We start from the raw sequence: 14,521 nt of genomic DNA on the forward strand, positions 1-14,521 counted from the left end.
ATTCAGGCAGTCAGGCAAAGCCTTGTAGATGGGAAGTGCCTCCTCAACTCTCGCTGCGCCAACCCTGTTTGAAATAATAATCTGAATTTATAGGCTGCCCTTAATGCACACAGAGAGGATTCGTCAGGTGAAAAGTGGTAGCTACAATGTAGATGCCTACGTCTGAGCAGGGGTCTGAGGTCAGAGAAGAGGCATAGGTATTTTATACTGCAACTTACTGAATTCCAAAGCAGTCATCTAAATAAGGTGGATGAATTGTTCCTGAAAAGTGCCTATTTCTTTCCAGTGGTTATACAGGGAGGCTGTGCTAATTAGCCCTGACTCAGGGCCATCTACCATGTAAACATCTCAGGTTTGGTGTGGTGACTCCCATCTCAGACATCGTCCCACCTGCCTTGGACCTGGACCACCGCCGGTGCACACAGAGCTACGTTCCTTCAGGTTAAAGGAAGCAACAATACGCATGAGCTTTGCACTCTGAGTTTCAGTGCTGGTCTCTTATTTAAGGCCACTTTGTTCTGTAGTAACTGTGGTAACCTGGCAAAATGTCTGGCCTCAATATTGAGAGTTCTGAGCCTCCGTGGCTCCCATGCTGACTTCAGCCTAGGCAGCATGTGTGAACACATGCCAGACGTTGCTGGACCCAGGCATTCCTTTGTGGGAATACTGCCGGGCCATAGATACAAACTCTGCCCCACAGTATATTTGAGTATTGAGGATTTATTTCACATTTTTTTCCATGCCTTTCTGAAAGAAAAGCCTTTCCACGTGAGAGATGTTCTGATTTAGCGTGACGACTTCTGCAGTGAGGTGTCACTGTTTAGCTGGTGGAACTAGCCTGAGAACACATATATTCATTCCTGGGAAAAGATCCACCAGTGAAGTGAATTTTATTTGCTGAGCTTGTTCATATAAATTAACAGCATGACAAACATCCAGAAGATAAAGAGATCAGACCCATGCTGGTGGTTCCCTAGCTAAGGATTGCTAATCCCACAAGGCCATTGTTTGAGGATGAGAATTCACTGCAAAGCCTGGCCAGCTTTGCTTTCCATGAACAAACAGCATGCCTATGCTCTGGTCCTCTCTCAACTCAAAGATTTACACAAAGGGAATAACTTTGCCTTCCTTCTCCTGCCTGTGTGAGTCAGAGCAAAATGCTTCCTTCCTTGCCAAAAAGATAACAACCTTTATCTGAACCCCTGCTAGCTCTGTTTTCCTCTCACCTCCTTGCTGCCTGGGTCTCCACACCTTACTTAGATTCCTGCCCGTTGCCATGCAGCTCATGTTGTGAGGTACAATTTCACTGTCCTCTTCCGGTCTCAAAACACCTCTGTAAAATCAACTAGTCAAGCAATCCCTCCTTCCTTCATCCCCATCCTTTGCTTCTCCTGGACTTTAGCTGTGACTCTCATCTGACTTGGTTTATCTGCACTGTAAACCCTCTGAGGCAGGGAACGAGTTTCACCAACAACCAAGCGACCAGGGCTTTAGAAAGCCACCCGGGGAAGCTAATTCTAAGATGAGAACTAATATCACTTCCATCCTGTTGCCAGACATCCCACCTCCCCTGCAAGACACATGGCACTCCCTCTTGCTTTCATGTATGGCTTTAAAGCTATATAAACGGATATTAGCAGAGTCTCATAAAATAATATTGCACAAAATAGCCATGGGGCAGTTCACAGCTGCCCAAGCAGTTCTGATCGCTTCCTAGATTCCTATGTTGTTCTCAGTGGAAAGCATCCAGAGAAGCACTAGATGACAACCTGAAGACAGAGAGGCTTTGGTTGGCTGTGCAAGTGTACAAGGGCAGAAGCAATTTCTTCTGAACTAATGCTAAGAACATCCTTATAAAATCCTCCTTTGACACAGTGCTGTGAAATTTTTGGTCTTTGATTACAGAAGAGAGTAAAGATGCTGGACATCAATGTTCAACAATGTCAAACCCCAAGGAAATGTGTGTCGAAAGACGAAGCTTCAACAGTACTGCAGAGATTTAAATAAGGGAGGAGAATTTCACGCTGCAAAGCTTGTGAAACTTCCTATTTTCAGCATGGTTCTTCCAAGAAGCCTTTGCTTAAAAAGGCATGCTTCCTTTAAATGTACTTTCAGAGTAATCTAAAAACTACGGCATCTTTGGTGGGCATGCTGCCCATCAACATTGCTGCAGGCATGTTAAGGGTAAAAACAATTTGACGGTCACATAAAAGGCGAAAATTCACAAACTACAATTTACTGTTCTTGCCTGAAGCTTCATGTCTTCAGTAGTTACCCAGTGTGGTTGAATTGTACATTTACTTCGACTAGAGTGAAAACCCCACATGATTACTAAATCCTGATACAGTAAACAGATTTCTCTGTAATGAACACCTGGCACATCCAGTTACTTGTATTACTATCCCCCCAATTAGGACCCCCAGCACCAACCTAAGCTTTTTCAGCTGCAGTGCTTGGGAGAGGTAATGCAAGAAAGGTATCTGTAAACACAGGCAAACCTTTACCAAGGATATAGTAGGTGTCATGGGTACCCAGTCCCTTAAAAATTAACACATTTGTAATTAGGTATGGTACAGCATTAGTTATCTCTGCTTTCCACCTCATGGCAGCAGGGGAGAGGGAGCATTCTGTTTATGGTATGGATGGCTCTGCAAGCCGCTGTGCACCCCCAGATATTCAAAATACAACCTTGTCTATGGGTGGGTCTCTTCACAACCATTCCTTCAGCCCTTGCTTTAGTTCCCAAGCCCGAACTGAAACCGCTGGTAACAGATACATGGGGCCTTTCCAACTTCAGCCAGCTGGCTGGAGTCGACTTCTTCTTCAATTGCCTTCTGCTCAGATCAGATTTGGGGATGGACATGAGAACTCTTTGAGCGCTGGGAAAATTTTTCAACTTCTTGCCAGCGTCTGACATCCACAGGGGAAGAAAACCAGTAGAAAAGCCATGGTAAATTAATGCCCATTCCTAACTCTTGAGGCACCTGGCCTTCCAGTCCATTTCAAATCGTAACTCAGTGTGACAATGTACTCATTACTACCACAAAAAAGGGTACAAGCCCATAGTCAGTTTGGTTTTCACACACTCCCTTTTCAGACACTGAATGCTGACTTTTCCCCTAAGGATTTCCCCTATGGATTATGATTCCAGAGCAGGAGAGGTCATTCATTTACTAACTGATGTATGGATCCATAGTCCTAAGATGTCTCTTGGCTAAGGTCCGGCTAGAATGACTCGTCTCTGCTGTGCTGCCAACTTTCATAAAACAATACAGATGGCAATATTTATGCTCGTTGAGTGGTCTTTGAAATGAATATGAGAGTGGCACAGTAGCACTGGCTTTTACACATTTATCAGTTCCACTCCTAAAATCTGCTTTCTGTGGGATCCCTGCCCTAGCACAGACTCCTTGATTTGGCCCCTAGGCAAGATGCTTGATAACAGAGCTGGTATGTTCTTAATGACTTTGGTTGTTTTTTTTTTTTTTTTTTTTTTTTTTTTAATTTGTCTAAAAGTCTAACACTTTTGCAGAAGAGCACCAACAGTTTTGTGTAGTTCTAAGCACAGGTGGATCTGGATTGCATACACTGGAAATGTTCAGCTCTGGATCTACCCTTATGGTTTGAAGCACCTAAAATGTAGACTAAGCTCTTCTCTTGGGAGAGACAGCAGGCCAGTTCTGGAGTCATGGGACTTGGTGCAGCCTTGATTTGTCCTAAGATGTATCCACCACTAAATATGGGGACATAACAGAACAAAGTTTCTCTTCTCTTGAGAAGCCTCCCTTGTAATTGAAGTTAAATGAATGACAATCACTATGCAGGGGAAAAAAGCTTCACTCAGGGGAAGAAACTCAAAAGTAGGTCTTCATTTCTTGTGGGTGCTATGGAATGAATGAGAGTGGTGTCAGATGTAATATAACACTGGAGTGGAAAGGCTAACAGAAAAAGACACAGTAACACTGCACTGGCTAGTTCTAGACATGAGCTATCCATTAAAAGTAAGTCAAAACCCTCAACTTAATTTTGTACATATGCCATCCCAACCCCCAGCCTCTCTCTGGGTGTTTTAAAGCTGCAAGAGCAAATTTGTCTCTTCAGAAAATATCTCCCTTGGAGGCAGAGACGCTGTGTACACAAGAGCACCGGCAGCTTCTAGTGCCTTCCAACCATTAACAGTTCCTTGCAAAATTCCTAGATGAAGAGAAATTCTCCCAAACTACCATAACCTTCATTACAACCTTTCTAGTCTGGTCCAGTCCAGTCTATGAGTATGCTCTATGCCCATGTAGAAGCCAACTGGTTGCCATAAAATGCCATCATTTGCTATTTGCGGCTAATTCATTATACCATTACGTGGTTGAGTCCAGAAGGCAAATATGACAGAGCTATACCAGGATTAATTTGGTCCTTGACATAATGCACACCCTGGGCACAATCCAGAGGAAACGGATGGCTCGCTGGCGAGGAAGCGAGTGTTTTCCCTCCAGGTGGCTGGCTCAGGTTGGTTATCCTGGCAGAAAGAGGTCTTTGTTCTACAGCCCTACCCAGCTTGGACTTTCCAGGAGTTCAAAACCCACAAATAAAAAAGTAAAGATATACTGTCTGATCTTGCCCTCATACAAGGTTTCTCTGTGGGCAGCTATGGGTGTTAGTGTGGCTACTGCTTATTTACACTTGTGTGAGAACAGTTTTCAAAGCCAAAGAGCTCAAAAGAAACCTCTGTAAAAGTGTTTGTTTGTCCACAGGTGTTTCTACAGTGTGAGAAACCGACAGCCTCATTTCCTGGCCTCTAGGGAACAGGTTGTCCCATGGGAAGGGCTTGCCATCACGCACTTACCTGACACAAAAGTACAAAACAACCGGTCCTGACTTTTTGGGGAAGTCATGTTCCAGCACCCGGCGGTCCAGCTGAAGCCAGTTTAAGTGTCCCCTGGCAAGAGAAGAGACAGTTTTGAGCCCAGCACCGAAGAGGTTTCTCGCAATGAGGTCTGAGGTGTTACAAAAGATGAACTGAAGCGCATGCTATTTGCCCTCGGCTATTGCATGATATTTGAAAAACACACAGTAAATGTTTGAGGAGCGGAGGCGATATCATCCTGGCAACATTTCAGTCTGGGAATCGAACTGCTAAAGTTCAATCTGTCAGGGTGAAAGCTGGCAGCACCGAGCAGGCAGGACGGCCCAAAATGTTATGAGCTTCACCTTTTTATTACAACCCCCTGGAGCAGTCGTATCATTAGAAGTCTGTCAAGATTTTCATTAGAAATCCTTATTGTTAAGTGTTTCCACAATGCCTACAATATTTCACTCAAGGCTAAACCTGACTCTAGAGCCTCAGACAGTTTATTTACCACCCGCATGCCTGCAATAGCCTCTCTAGGTTTGCCCAGCCTTCGTTTTTCCTCCTTCAGAGAGCTCCTGAAAAACAGCTGCTCCATGAAGCGTTCCAGCTCCAATTACCACATGCTGCTTTTCTTTTGCCTAGATGGTACCTGTCGCTATTATTTTCTCCTATAATTTATCCATTCGTGCCTTGCTGCTGGAAGCTTTCCTGGGCAGGAGCTCTGTTCTTTGTCACGTTCCCCACATTGTAGAGTGCTGTGTGTGCGTGAGAGGTATTTTATAAATACCATTATTTGTATTACAGGGGCATCTCACTCCCCAGCTGAGATAAAGGCCCCATTAAATTAGGCACTGTGGAAATACATAGGGTAAAATTCAGGCCCCACTGAAGTCGGTGGGAATTTTGCCATTGCCTTCAGTGATGCTAGGGCTGCATCCTGTGAGCGTTTTGCTATTGATTTCAGTCAGACCAGATTTCACCCAGAGGGAGAGGCAGCTCTTGACTTCAGCACTCTGCTGTCTAGACAAGCAAGGGGAGAGAGAATTGAAGTGATTTTGGGGAGAATCTTGCAGCAAATAAAGCAGGAAATAGAACTCAGATGTCCTGAGCTCTATTCCAGTGCCTATTCGTCAGCTCATGCTAATCCTCAAGAATAATTCTTCATTCCACTGAAAATGAAAAAAAAAAAGGAAAAAAAAGGCTTGGTTTAAAAAAAAGCGTTAAATTAACTTCTAGGGTTGCCACAAGCCTTAGCAATGTACACTGTCAGCAAACACACTCAGCTTTCACAAGGGTCTGCCCGTTACTCCTTAGCAACTTCGGGCAACTGAGAAGCCCCTTTGGAAAGTAAGCAGCAGCATCTATTTAGCAATTTAACCAGATTTGTAGCTCCCCCACTCCATCTTTTCTAGAAAAATAAATAAAGGGGAAAGTAGCACTTCCAGGAGGCTCTGAATCACCTGGGTTCAATTTGAATTTCTGTACAGCTGCCCTGGGTTACGTAGATGTAGAAGAGGACGGGAAGCTCAGGGACCTTCAAGCCCAGGCAGCTCCGGGCTGCCCTGGAGACCAGCTGGGATATATGCATGCTCACCTCAGCGTAGCACGCTGCTTTGCACTAAGGGATTCAAAATTACTTCTGAGCTCCAGTCATCACTTCAGTGGGTTCAGGATCAGACATTTATTAAGAAGCTATCTCACCTCAAATTTTGCCATATAGAAGACAGGCGTTCAGTTTAAGCAGCCTTTGCATCTATTTTGCAAGAGTACCAAGTCTCAACTAGGTACAATGATACATGTGGAGTTGGGGACTTTTCAAACTCATCCTGGACATCTTTTGGTGTACAAAAAGGATCAAAACCTTTTTTATCCCCTGCTCTAGACTGTGTGTTTCTCTCCAAGATATTTTAACTTTTAGTCAGTTTTTTCTCTAGATAAAGTTTTTAAATAAGTTTTTTCTCTTTTTTTTTTTTTTTTCTCTAGGTAAAGGGCAGCCTGAACTGTGTATTAGGGGCACAGACTTATTAGCAGTGTGGTTACTGGAAAGGGGTGACATCATGCAGATTTTCAAGCCCATCTAGTAATTTCATATGTCTCCACTGCAGTACATGGGCCGAGGGCAAGTCTGCCCAGCCTGGGGCAGTGCTGTGCAGTGACGTTGCCCGGGCTCGGGGGTGAGGATGGCCGTGTTAACGGGGCTGGGTGTATGGGCTAACTGGCCTTGTTCTCAGCAGGCTGCATGGCTGGGCACGCAGCACAATGGGGTCTCCTTCCGTCATTTCTGCTGCTGGGATGCAGTCACCCAGCACTAGTGCGGGAACCCTGCATCGCGCTCTGTTGTTCAGCACAGATACATACTTTAACAAGGCTTGGTTTTTAGAAGACAGATGCTCCAGGCTGTCAGAAAATAAGCCCCATTGAAAGATTCTCAGCCTGGGCACCCAAAAATTAGAGGTATCCACATTTCCCGCTGCATCCCCCTTCTTGAAATCTGTCCTTTTTCCTTTTTTTTTTTTTGTCCTGAAGTGCTGTTATGTTTCTTTTAACAGGTCTCAGGAAGGCTGAAATTAACTGTGAAGGCCACAGTATGCATGGGGAGTGAAACTAGACATGCTCACCCATTCCTAGCCAAAGTACAAAACGAGCACTTAACCATGTAGGCCAAGGTACAAAATACTGTCAAAGCAAGGAAAAGCCACACTAAGCCTGACATCCTATCCTGAACCTGTCCAGCTGCATTTGTATCACCAAAGTAGCAGCCACCATCAGCTGATGGCATTACACACCGGTTCCCACCGAGACCGATTTGTTGACAATGGACTTACTGTCTACCTCTATGTTTATTCAACAGAAATGTCTGGCTTTGCCTAACATGTACAACGAAGGGTTGAGAAGCCATGGTGACCAGAACAATAATTCACTTCAAGGTATTTCTTATTTTGAAAAGACTTGCTCTTTTCATTCTCACTGCATTTTAACTTGAGAAACCGGTTGATATAATCAGTACAAAAAGAACATATGCATATACGTATGCATACCAGGTTACACATTTATGTTGCACACGTACACGGTTGTGCATACTAAATAATGCATTTAATTGACACTGAGTTTTTGGGTTGAAGAGTTTCATTACTCTCATCTGCATGGAGCTTAAATTCAAAGATCCTTCAGCGGAGGAAGGTCACTTAAATCACTGCCAGGAGCTAAATGCTCACTGTACTCAATTACCACTTACAATCTTTCATCACTGAGGGCTTCTGCACTGCAGATTGTCACCTAACTCCTTGTTTTTAAGAGTGCATGTGTGGCATGTAGAGAACAGCAGCAGTGAACAGTGACTGGCATCTGCCTGTGAATGTGGTCTATCAGGCAGCCAAACTCCAGTGCCGTTACACCACAAAACACTTTGCTCTGGAAGCTGTCTTCCTGTCTTCAGCAGAACTATTCATGGAGCACAATCCCATGTAAAACAGAGGAAAGGATGGGCATATAACCCTAGGCATGTAGTAAGCCTGACAGTTTTCATGGACCAATTTAGGCAGCGTGCACTGGGATCCCATTCATACATGCCTATGTCTAGCTGGATTTCCTTCATGGTTCAATTCAGAGACACAAAGTAGCTTTTGTTTCATTATCATGATTGATTTGTTCATTTGGGTATTTGTATCGGTGTATTCACAAATAATGGTGCAAACAGTTTTAGGTGACCTATAGGGAGGTTCAATATTGGAAGCCAGATAATTTTTCTCTGTTGGTTGTACTCATGTTGGCAGTTAAACTGGTGTGTCAATAACAAATACATAATCGCTTTTAGAAACAGAAACTGGGTCCATTTAGGTTATAAACTGAGTATGGATTTTGGTGCCCAGGGTTCATATTGGCAATTGCATGCAGTAGTTCTGTTTTCTTTTATCAGGGCTTTCAGTAAAGAGTGGTACATCAATGAATACTTTGCCTCCAGGTGGTTCTGTTTATAGAGTTTTACTGGTTAGCATCCGGTTTTCTGAAAAGTGGATCCACATTGATTTGTGTTAGGAAGGTATTTGGACCAATAAACCAACTCATGCCCCTTCAGTGTCAAACTCATGTTGAATTGAATGGACATTGAGAAAGACCAATTCACGTAATAGAAACCAAATAAGCTATTTTACATTTCCATCAATCATGACAGAAACAAAAAACCCCTTTAAGCTCACAGATTTTCTCGTTTAAGGTCTTAATCCTTCAACAGAAATACTTTTGAAGGGGCTGCAAAGCTCAAGGAGCTACATGAGTTTAACTATACAGATTTTGCAAAACGGTGGACTTGGTGACAAAGGAACTGGTCTAACGCCAGAGAAGGACTTTATTCTGAGAGCTGCACCTGCCATTGGACTGGCTGTTCAACCAGGACATGGGACACCTGGTCCCTCATTTTGGCTCTGCCACATGGCTGCAGGGTGGAAATAGGCTTTCCCCCGTTCACAGAGATGAGAGAGTAGTCCAGGGAAGAGTGGTACCCTGCTCTTCTCTTGCCATCCTCTTGGCCATAGGATCCTGGGCTGAGCAAGGGCACTCTCTGTCATTACCTTATCATGTTAGTACAGCCTGTAGCACAAGTGTAACACAAATAATGGGGGCCTCAATGCCTTGCAGTTTTTATCCTATATATTAGCTGAAGAAGCTGCTTTGCAGGTTCTCCTCTGGTGAAGAAGCAAAAGGGTTTGGATCAGCTTTTGGTTGGACCCACGGAGAGGGGGAGCCGTGGGATGCAAAAGTTGCTAGTTCTCCATGGAGCAGGTGACTCATGTCTAAGGACAAGTAAAGGACGTGGAAAACCTGCCCATGGCCCAGACGGGGCATCTGCAGCAAACAGAAGGGTAATCCTGACCACTTGCTCTCAGTGAATGCTGGAAGAGCTGATGCCAAGGGAAGGGGCGGTTAGCAGAGATTCATTATCAGCTGAACTAAAAAAAAAAAGCCCTTTCCCCATTCCCTTTCACTCTTAATCAACCAGCATATAGCTCTTCTGGCTTCATGTGAAGCTTGGCCCCACGTGCTGTACAGGGACACCCTTTTGACCTGTGCTCTCCTGCAGTTAATGGCTCACACCATAAAGCGTTCCTATGATCATTAAAATAGGAGGCGTTATTCTCTCCTCCATAATAGTCTGACAATCTAATTTTAGTCACGCTGAATGCAGTAATGACCCTATATTATCACAAGAAACTATTAAGTCGCCAACGCAAAGGTTGTTCCTATTGATTTTCTTCTTTGGTTGTCATGATAGAGCACAACTAATGAATGGAAATCCCCAGTCCAAATCATTTCTAAATAAATTACTCTCATAGAGCTTTTACTCTTAAATAGAAGAATTGATTTAATACTTTAGTGGCTTTTCTTCTTTCTAAACTTGCAATTTAGCCAACCCCAGACTACATTTATGAACCAGGTTTGTTCTGTTTTAGCTGGTTATGAGTTCCCTTCAAGTAAGGCACATGGAAACTCAGCGAAGAGTGAAGAGAAGGAAATCCCTGAGGGCCTGCGTCACAAAATTACAGGGTTTCTTTTTGTGTGCCTGGTCTGTATCAGCTATAGGCTGTGTTAGGTGCTCTGCAAACACACATTAAGAGACTGTTTTTCCTACTTTTTGAAGAAAGGACTTTTTTTGAACTTCCGTTTCACATTGCAGGTTAAGATCTGTGGTACAGACAGCCCAGTTTATTTTCTGAAGGTGACATGGGACATCTATTTCCAAGACGCAGTCCAACCCCCCAAGTACATTTTTTTGGCTGTGTTCAGTCAAATAAAACACTTGCTGTTTGTGCCAACTCTATTCAAAGCTTTTTACAACTGAAGAGGAAATATTTTTGTCAAGGTTATTTTCACAGCACTGAGGAAGCCTCAGTGCAAAGGTGAGACTCACTATGGGACAGCAGAAGGGCTGCAGACCAAGCTTCCTATCAGCTAAGACTTACTGGCATGTTTCTGGGTTGCCTTTACTAGATTTAACGAGGGTGTCCCCAGATCTTTCATCTGGGCTGGCTGAGCACCTCCTAAAATGCACCCTGCTCCATCTTAACTACAGGTCAAGAAAGTGACCAAGTGAGTGGATGCCATCACCTCACCCTTTGAAATCCTGTCTAGACAGTGCGCATCCATCTGCATCCGCTGCGCATCTTTGAGCACTGCCTCGACAGCCTCTGTCAGCCTCTCGCGCTTCCTCCCATCGCTAACCCAAATCTTTGCTCATGCCACTCCGTGATAAACCTGGAAGCCCCAGGGGAGGCTGGGCTCTCTCTAATTGCTGACACCTCCTCATTAGCTTCCCTTGCACTCCCAGGGGAGCCCTGTGCCCACTCAGCTGAGCTGAGAGCTGGGACTTGCTCAGCTGCTATCTGGTTGCAGTCTGACACGTGTTTCTTGTTTTTAACCTATGCTGTTAGGACAGTTAAGGGAACGTTTTAATCTCTTAGTCTGCTTTGGCTTCCCTGCGTGGCTTTCCTGCACCCCTCAGGCAGCACCCACTGAGTAACTTGCTCTCTCCAATAAGAAATAACACCTTGGTGAGGAGCAGTTTCCTCCTCCTGCTTTATAAATTGCCAGTGCCTCTTGCTGTTCCTCCTTTGAGGACCAGTCCCATTAATTTGTGTTGGGTTGGAGATCTCCTACAGGGCTGAGCTGCTCAGGTCAGTGAGATGGGATGGATTCTGGGATCTCCTCTGATTTGGGTCCTGCTTCTGCACGTGCCTGATGCCGAGCGTTCCTCCATCCTGGGAGCTTTGTCCTGAGATGGCATCAGGCTGCCCAAGGCAGGCGCTTGCCAAAGGAACTGGCTCTAGAGGGGCAATTGCTGCTGAGATGAATGTGGATATATTTGTGCAATTATCCAGCAGCCCCTGATTACCCGATCCTGAATCATTATTCCAGCAGATAATTTACATTTCCCTGCCACTTCAGCAGGAGAGAGGAACCGGCTAATGACAGCAATACTGCTGACTCAGCTGTTCTGGGAACACAGCATTGTCTTGAAAATCTTTGTTTTTTACAGCAATATAGGTGCGGGAAGCCTCTTCCTGATTAAAATATAAAAAATACCCTATTGCAAACCAAGGTGGAGTATGGTGGGCACACATACAAGACACAGTCCATATGCCAAGGACAGTCTAACTACAGAGAGAAAACAAGCAGCTGGAAAAAAGTAGCGGAGACTGTGCAGTAGCAGAGAGGTCACAGTCTAGGACTAATCATAGTATTTGGCAGACCTTTAGTGTTTCTCCAGTGCTAATTTTATACTTGCACTTTAAACAGGGGGTAGAGATGGCCTGTCTTGAGACCAAACCTCAAATTTCGTGGTAATACCAGGACTCTGGGAGCTGGGGTTCAAGGTGAACAACCAACATTGCCTGAGGTGACTGCAGTGTCAGGGTCCCATCCTTGGGTTTAGCTCAGCCATAAGGCTGTTGTGTGATTCCTGGTAAGGTCAAATCCTTTCCACAATGGAAATTTTATATTTAAAAATGCTTTTTGTTCACGTTAAATTTGGCAATCCCTTCCTTTCTCACACTTTCTTCTTTCCCTTTTTTAAGAAACTCTAATCTGGGATCTAAAACATCAGAAATAATAATTTTGTGAGGCTGGGTTTTTTTTCTTTCCTTGAAATAATTTAGCATTACTTTTAAGCCTGCTTGAGTGAATAAACTGATTAACACTTTAATTGAACAGTTCCACCAATCTGGTAATAATTTTGAACTAACGAGTGGATCTTAAGTCCATGAGAGCTTAAGCTAACCTTTTACCAATGCCAAATGACACCAACTCTTTGAACATTGGATTAGGAAGGTATTGTTTCTGCCTCTGTACACCCCTGGCTGTGCTTAACTCGCCATGAGAGGCCTCCAGCCCTCTGAAGAAGAGGCAGTACAGGACCGACTCTGATGTGAGGTCCATACCTCCCTAGACCTTGGTCTAGGACCTTGGGGTACACAGGTCTTCTACGCCGGTCATTTTGCTTAGGACAAAACCGCCAAGATTTCCTGTGATCTGAGTTGCGTCTTAGGTCTTTGATTTCTTGCACTTACGTTTCATCTGTGAATGCAATTCCAAAGTACTCCTTCTCCTTCAGGTTGAAATGAGATGCCACCAAGTCAAGCAACTCCTTGGCCAAAAGCTTTGGCTGGAAAACAAGAATGAAAGAAAGTGATTAATGAGGAGAACTTGGATAGAACTGCACTGTGCTTCTGGAGGGAAACGCTATCCTTGAAGGTACTCCACTGCTGTTGCTTTTATGTTCCCTCTGGTGTTCAAGCTAAATATGCAAGCAACATTAGCTCCTTGAAATTAACAGTAGTTTCCTTCCTAGGTAAATACTAAAAACCTGGCGGTTCTGACCTCTTCAATGCTTAATGTTTCTGCAGACAGATGACCTGCCACCTGCCAGTGTTCAGATCTACCATGACCAGCACACTCATGCCTCTGATAATTTTAGTTGTTAAAGCTTTTTATCAAGGAACTTTGCAAACACATTTCAGGCACCCACTCTCACACACAGAGCACAGATACATGCTCATAACACTAAGAAAATACACAGTGCCAAAAGATAGGATGTGACAGGACCAAATGAGAAGTAAATGACAGAACAAAATAGTTTCCCCTTCAGTATTGCTTGTCATTTAGAAATAAGGATATATCCTTAAATTTAGGCACTTGGAAGGAAAGAGAGGAAAGTAACATGCACTTTCAAAATACCCTTTGTAAGAGCATAAAAGCCAAGCTCAGAGAAACTATTCACTCCGTATAGAGGACAGTGCATTACTACCTTTTCTGCGAAACCTTATTTGACTTTTAAGACTAACGCGTCCTCCTGCCTCTGAATTTTCACCAGCTCTGCTGAGCTCCTGTGTTTCCTACTGGACTACTGAAGTCTTGGCCATAACAGAGCTCTTGTCCTGACTGTCAATGGTAGGAAACAGGGGTACAAAGGATCCAGGGAGATGCAGCCTGTGATCCCACAGCCTGTAATAGCCCCAGATCCCAGAGCTGCAATGGTTACAGCAGCACTGGCACAGCTGGGGTGGGAGATCCCAGCAATGTTCCCTGGTGACTACTCATAAGGATTTGGTCTACAAATCTCTGTGCTGCAAGCCTCAGTGAAAATAAACCTGTCTGTAGGCTTGTCTGCCCCAACGAGTCTGCCAAGCAGCTGAATCAGAGTTACCCCAGATGTGAACCTGTTGTTAAATGGAGATGAAATGATGATGCTGTGCAGAAAATGGGTGGTGGGGACCCGAGAACCCTGCTGTCCTGATTGTCTGTCCTATCCTGTAAATACAAACACAGCTTGTGGTTAAAAAAAACTTGATTTGTACCTAATTTCCAAATAGATTCATAAGACTCTCAAGCGCTTTCTAAAAATGGTCCTAAACCCAGCACTGTCCTAGTACCTGACACAGCTGAGCCAAGCCTGAAATTCTCTGCCGTCCTCCACCCACCCATCTGCCTGCTACATCCCAATGCAGTTACCAGCAACATCCGTACTGCTCCTTGTCTGTGCACCCAAGGGAAGGGTGGTTTCTAGGTCATGCCAGCAAAGAAAGAAGCAATAGCCTTGCCTAAATGCAGCACTAGCTTAAAGTACCCTCCAACTATGAGATAAGTTGCTGTGTAGGAAGAGCAGCCCGGCGGATAAGGAATAGG

General features: G+C 44.4%; 1 protein-coding gene across 5 annotated transcripts in view; it reads right to left on the reverse strand.

Annotated features, from left to right (window-relative positions):
• Window positions 1–14,521, reverse strand: part of FRMD4A (FERM domain containing 4A) — a 211,694-nt gene that overhangs the window by 90,582 nt on the left and 106,591 nt on the right. For all 5 annotated transcript variants that reach the window (XM_075526407.1, XM_075526317.1, XM_075526495.1 and 2 more), the window contains exons 3-4: window positions 12,907–13,001; window positions 4,841–4,933 (exon numbers count right to left, since the gene is read on the reverse strand). In XM_075526407.1, the coding sequence (XP_075382522.1) occupies window positions 4,841–4,933; window positions 12,907–13,001 (188 nt within the window). The remainder of the gene's footprint in view (window positions 1–4,840; window positions 4,934–12,906; window positions 13,002–14,521) is intronic.

This window comes from Mycteria americana, chromosome 1, assembly GCF_035582795.1.
Source record: "Mycteria americana isolate JAX WOST 10 ecotype Jacksonville Zoo and Gardens chromosome 1, USCA_MyAme_1.0, whole genome shotgun sequence".
In the NCBI taxonomy this organism is placed as follows: Eukaryota; Metazoa; Chordata; class Aves; order Ciconiiformes; family Ciconiidae; genus Mycteria; species Mycteria americana.